The 6,112-nt window shown below is 36.6% G+C and overlaps 1 protein-coding gene across 1 annotated transcript; it reads left to right on the forward strand.

Moving 5' to 3' along the window:
* The first annotated feature begins 2,667 nt into the window (after positions 1–2,667).
* LOC106301257 (shaggy-related protein kinase eta-like) lies at positions 2,668–5,396 on the forward strand. Its single transcript, XM_013737617.1, has 8 exons — positions 2,668–2,822; positions 3,540–3,965; positions 4,043–4,117; positions 4,177–4,233; positions 4,310–4,450; positions 4,538–4,588; positions 4,663–4,842; positions 4,930–5,396. Exons 1-8 carry the CDS (start codon positions 2,808–2,810, stop codon positions 5,125–5,127), a joined length of 1,143 nt encoding a protein of 380 aa, XP_013593071.1. The 5' UTR covers positions 2,668–2,807; the 3' UTR covers positions 5,128–5,396.
* The last annotated feature ends 716 nt before the right edge of the window (positions 5,397–6,112 follow it).

A 6,112-nucleotide genomic window follows, 5' to 3' on the forward strand; every position in this document is an offset into this window, starting at 1 on the left:
CGAACGAAAAAAAACACAGCGGAAAATGACAAAACCAACTACGTGACTGGTTTGAGTAGAAGTCTGAAGTATTCAGCCTGAAAGAACCACAACAATCATAAGTGTTAGTAACCATTCTTAAAATATATTATTAAGATAAAACGAATGTGCAGTGGAGTTACTCTAACAAATATCCTGCACCTGAATGACTTCCTTAGGAAATGAAAAGTTTCTTCATTTCATCTAGAGTCCCACACAACGTTATCAATGGTAGCTATGCAGTTAAAAAGGCTGCATACAATTAGGAAAGAGTAAGAGCATTGTACGTACTTAGTATTGTATTGAAACTAATTAATAATTACCTGAGCTGGTTCATGTTTCACCTCAGATGCATTGACCATAGCAGCAACGTCCTAGCATATCTTATGTTCAAAGGGGCATTCTATCAAGAAGTATCCAAAATCGTCAAGACCACCAAACATTTATGACAGAAAATTACCTGCAGCGCACCAGGTCATCTGTGGAGGCTCCAAAGGCAGGCTGAACTTCATGGATTGAATGGAGAAAATCCTCCATCATGATCTTAATATTCTTTTCTTCCACTGGCTTTGTAAGATGTAAATTTGTGAGATATGAATAACCTAGAAAAAACAATCCCCACCGTATGGTCCGATCATCCCATTAGCTGCTACAGAATTGAGCCAAAAATTTGAGTCATTTTAAAAACAAAAATTAACGCCCAATAGTTTTTTATTGGAACCGAAAAACGACGGGTCCAAAACGAATAATTTTAACAACAATGTAACAAAATAGTTTAGTTTTTGATTCCTTAAGGGTAAAATCAAACTCACCCGCTCCGCTTCTCGAGCTTTCTCTAGAGAGATCAGTCGGTGTCGGCGGGTTTTGACATATGACCAAATCAAACCCGCCAAATCTCCCCACCAAAGCCTCCAGCCTCTTGGTCCTCAAGCTCCTTATATCCTCAATCTGCTCAAGCTCTCCGCTCGGACCGGGATTTAATACTTATCCTCCTCCGCCGTTGAATTAAGAGAGAGATAGAGATGACGGTGGTCGGTGGGATAGATGGCTATGGTCCTCTATCTTCAGATCCGACGTCGCTGTGCTCGGCTCGAGAGACGGAGAAGACGAAGAGAAAAGGGCCGGGATTCATTTTGGAAAAAGTTAGATTTGTCATTGTCTATCTGACGTGGCGGAGAGCTGTTTTTCTATTGGCTGATTTTATTGTCTGGCGTGGACATCTTCTCTGATGCTCATATAATCCTTTTAGTATAGTATAGATTTGCAAGTTTGGTTCACTTTTAGTTGTAACCTATATAAATCTAAACAAATTATTTATAATCAATGAAATCTGCAGCTAAAACTGAATACATATGAGCATTAAAACACGTTGCTTGAGGATTTTATTAATTATAAATAATTTGTTAAGATTTATATAAGTTACGAGGTGAATGAAACTTGAATAATAAGTATATTAGCATGTGAATTATTATGCCTTAAAATAATATACAATAATATGTAATGTAAATCCATACAGCCAAAAGTATGTATGTCCCATGCATGATTGAACAAAAGGAACGAAGGAGTACAAGATTTAAGAGTCGTCGATCTCGCGGTGGTTGGATGGAAGAAGCTTTACCGGCGGTAACAGTTTTACTGGCGGTGGAGTGGAGACAACACAATTCATAAATGAAGACCATTTAGTAGAGACTTCACCTAGGGCTTACACGTATAACTCTTGTGTTGTATTATCCTTATCTTAGTGGGTTATGTGTGTGAGGTTTATCTTAACTTGTATTCTTTTTAAGTCTATGAAACCTGATGAAAAATAGTTGATTAAAAAAAAGAAACATAAAAAGAAAAATATATTAATATAATAATATGCTTTTGTTGTCATCTGCAGATACTACTGTTATCAGTTTTGTCATTGATTGTGTAACACGATAAGTGAAGCTACACCATTAGCCCATTTGGTAATAACTAGAGACCAAAGAAACATAAATGTTTTTTTTAATTTTGAAACACAACTTTCTTTTTTCTTTCGTGGATGTCAAAAAAAGTTTTCGGACCACATGGTCAAACTTGGATCATTGACAATTTTGGACCACAGGGTCAAACTTTGTTCCAGTTCATCCTGCTCTAACTTTTTTTTTAAATATTATTACCTGACATGTTTTGTTTACTTCAATTTATTTAGTTATACCTTATGGATGTTTTAGACCACAAATGTGGAATATACACTGAAGTTACGATTGAAAAATAATCATATTTGATTGAATGTTGTAAAATGATGTGAAATTGTAACTATAAAATGCATGATTATTGTTATTACTTTTTTGGCTTGATTTTTATTTTGGTATTGGTTGGTAAAGATTACCTTGGATAATTTTACCAATAAATAGTGAGTGTTATTTTTACATTTCACTTTATTAAATCAAAAGACAATTCTAGCATTTAATATTTTCTATTCATTAGGTACCTGATAATACCAGTTTAGACCTTAACCAACCGATTCAAATCTGGCGGACGACAACATCTATGAATGCCATACGTAATAAATTTCCATAGAGAAGAGTCATTGCCTACGTAAACTTGAGGGTGTTTATGTAACTTTCTTTTAATAACCGAAAATTAATTTAAAAAAACACGAAAGAGGATGGCGAACAAAACGGAAACTATAGAGAGAAATAAAAAGGAGCTGGATTCACATGGCCTTTGTTCTCTCTCTCTCCACCATGATCATTACCAACAAAACTGATTGAAACCCACCTGCTCTACTCTCTCTATCACTCTTCTCTGCCTCTAACGCCATGGCTGACGATAAGGTAAGCTACTTCGTTTCCTTTTCTCTCGTCTTTCAGGCAAGATCCTGTATTTATTTTTTTTTACTAAAAGATCCTGTCTTTATTGTTTTCCACATTTAACCCTTCAGTTAGTTGTCTTTGCATAAACAGCTTTGGTCGGAGAATCTTGTTCCTACAAAGATTTTTTTTTTTAATTTGGATAACAAATATCTAGCTAGTTTTCTTGAAGTTTAAAGGTTTTCAGTTTCTGGGTTTATCAAAAGTTTTGTTCTTTTTTGAGTTACCTTAAGATCTCTGTGCTCTAGAAATGGGTTTTGAGTTCTGAGTTGAACTATACATTAGCTTTTACTTGAAGAGGGAAAAAAAACTGACTTGTAATAACCTTCTGAGATGTGTAAATTAAGCATTTTTTTGGTCTTAGGGTTTTGTGAATTTAGCTCTGTTTAGATAATCCATGGTTATAGATCTCAATCGTAATTTAAATCCACAGTTGCTAGATCCAGAATTGAACATATATTCTCATTCTTTGTTTTGTTTTGTTAACCTTTTCCTCTCGCTTTTTATCTACTAAAGAAAATTCATTTTGCGTAACGGCTATTTCTTAACCAATCTTTTTTGACTAGTAAAAGATTCCTTTTGATTCTCAGACAAGCATTATGCTTTTAGCTTTTGGTTATTGGAATCTTAAGTAGAATCAATGGTTTACTTGCATGACCTTTACAAGCTTGTTTCTTACAGGAGATGCCAGCTGCTGTAGTTGCTGGGCATGATCAAGTCACTGGTCACATAATCTCCACCACAATCGGAGGAAAAAACGGAGAACCTAAACAGACAATAAGTTACATGGCGGAGCGAGTCGTCGGCACAGGTTCCTTCGGGATAGTGTTCCAAGCAAAGTGTTTGGAGACAGGAGAAACCGTAGCGATAAAGAAAGTTCTGCAAGACAGGAGATACAAGAACCGAGAGCTTCAGCTGATGCGCGTGATGGACCATCCGAACGTGGTTCGTTTGAAGCATTGCTTCTTCTCGACCACGAGTAAAGACGAGCTTTTCCTTAACTTGGTTATGGAGTATGTCCCCGAGAGCTTGTACCGTGTTCTCAAACATTACAGCACCGCGAACCAGAGAATGCCTCTTGTCTACGTTAAACTCTACATGTACCAGGTAGACAACACGGCTCTCTCTCACATCTTCTATTTTAATACTCTTGTTCTGATACGTTTTCTTGTTGTTTGGTTCAGATCTTTAGGGGACTTGCTTACGTTCACAATGTTGCTGGTGTTTGCCATAGAGATCTAAAGCCTCAAAATCTTCTGGTATGCGTTTAACATTCAAGATTCATCAACTCTTGTGTTTAACATGTCTCTTTGTACAGGTTGATCCTCTAACTCATCAAGTCAAGATCTGTGACTTTGGCAGTGCGAAACAGCTTGTAAGACTTAAAACTCTTTTTAACTTGTAGCTTCCTTGTTTTGTGTAATCTCTTATCATTTACTTGGTGGCGTCAGGTTAAAGGTGAAGCCAACATTTCTTACATATGTTCAAGATTCTACCGAGCACCTGAACTCATATTTGGTGCCACTGAGTACACAACTTCAATTGATATCTGGTCTGCTGGTTGTGTCCTCGCTGAGCTTCTTCTTGGTCAGGTAAATACCAAAAATATTCACTAATCAACAGCTCCTTTAAGTGTCCATTGTATCCGCCTTATGACTCATTGTACATTTTGGATGCAGCCATTATTACCTGGAGAGAATGCTGTTGATCAGCTAGTTGAAATCATCAAAGTAAGAATCTCTAAACCAATGATGTTTTGCAAAAACTACAAATCCTCATTGTATATATGGCTGCTTGGAAACAGGTTCTTGGTACACCAACTCGAGAAGAGATCCGTTGTATGAATCCACACTACACAGACTTTAGGTTCCCGCAGATAAAAGCACATCCTTGGTACAAGATTTTCCACAAAAGAATGCCTCCAGAAGCTATTGATTTTGCGTCAAGGCTGCTTCAGTACTCTCCTAGTCTTAGATGCACAGCGGTGAGCGTAATTGGTCTTTTAAAAACTTCTTCAGTCTCTTGAGAATCCACCAACTGAATGTTTAATAATATATACGTCTAATTTCAGCTGGAAGCTTGTGCACATCCTTTCTTTGATGAACTGAGAGAACCAAATGCTCGTTTACCAAACGGACGGCCTTTCCCGCCTCTCTTCAACTTCAAACAGGAGGTAGCTGGAGCATCACCTGAGCTGGTGAACAAGTTGATTCCAGACCATATCAAGAGACAATTGGGTCTAAGTTTCTTGAATCAGTCTGGAACTTAAAAGGAACAATAGACAAGAAGTTTTTTTTTATATAAAGGTAGTTGAAGGCAAAGTGGAGGACACAGTTCGAAGTTTTGATGGTGAAAGAAAGCTTGTACACAGCCTGACTTCCCCAAATCTGCAAGAAAAGCCATTCGCAGTTTATCTTATTCTTTCTCCTTTTGCTTCATTCTTTCTGCATCTGTAAATCTCTTAGAGCAACATTATCCATAGCACCCCATTTGGGGTGCTTAATCACTTTTTTATTATTAAATATGTGTTAAGCATTTTATTAAGAAACTTGTATATTTTGATCCTCCAATGCAAGGTGGTTAATATGGGGTGTTTAAGAAAATAAAATATTAAACATTGTTTTTTTTAGATAAAATTTATTTATTACATAAAACATATTAAAAGATCACATTTTAAACATACATTTAAAAACCAAAAAATAAAAATAAAGATTAGTACAATAAACAAGATTAATTTGAAAAAAAACATGCGATATCATTGGTTGTCTTCATCACGTCCAAATTTACGCCATACATGTTCAACCAAATCACCTTTCAGTTGTTCATGCATTTGTCGATCACGAATTCTAGTTCGAACACCCATCATATTGGCGATATTTGTAGGGATATCTGTAGAATACGTGAGATCGACATGTGAACTTCCGTTGTCTTCTCCTTGTTGGAACTCGGAAATATCAAATTGAGTGTATCCATCTCGCTCGTCTTCTACTATCATATTATGGAGTATGATACATGCCCTCATAATTTTACCAATTTTGACTTTTTCCCAAAAAAGTGCTGGATTTTTAACGATGGCAAAGCGAGCTTGCAAGACTCCAAAAGCACGCTCGACATCTTTTCGGACAGCTTCTTGGCGTTGCGCAAATAACACTGCTTTCGGCCCTTGTGGTAGTGAAATAGATTGGATAAAAGTGGCCCATTTCGGATAAATACCATCGGTGAGATAGTAAGCCAAGTGATACTCTCTTCCATTC

Source organism: Brassica oleracea, chromosome C7 (genome assembly GCF_000695525.1).
Source record: "Brassica oleracea var. oleracea cultivar TO1000 chromosome C7, BOL, whole genome shotgun sequence".
In the NCBI taxonomy this organism is placed as follows: Eukaryota; Viridiplantae; Streptophyta; class Magnoliopsida; order Brassicales; family Brassicaceae; genus Brassica; species Brassica oleracea.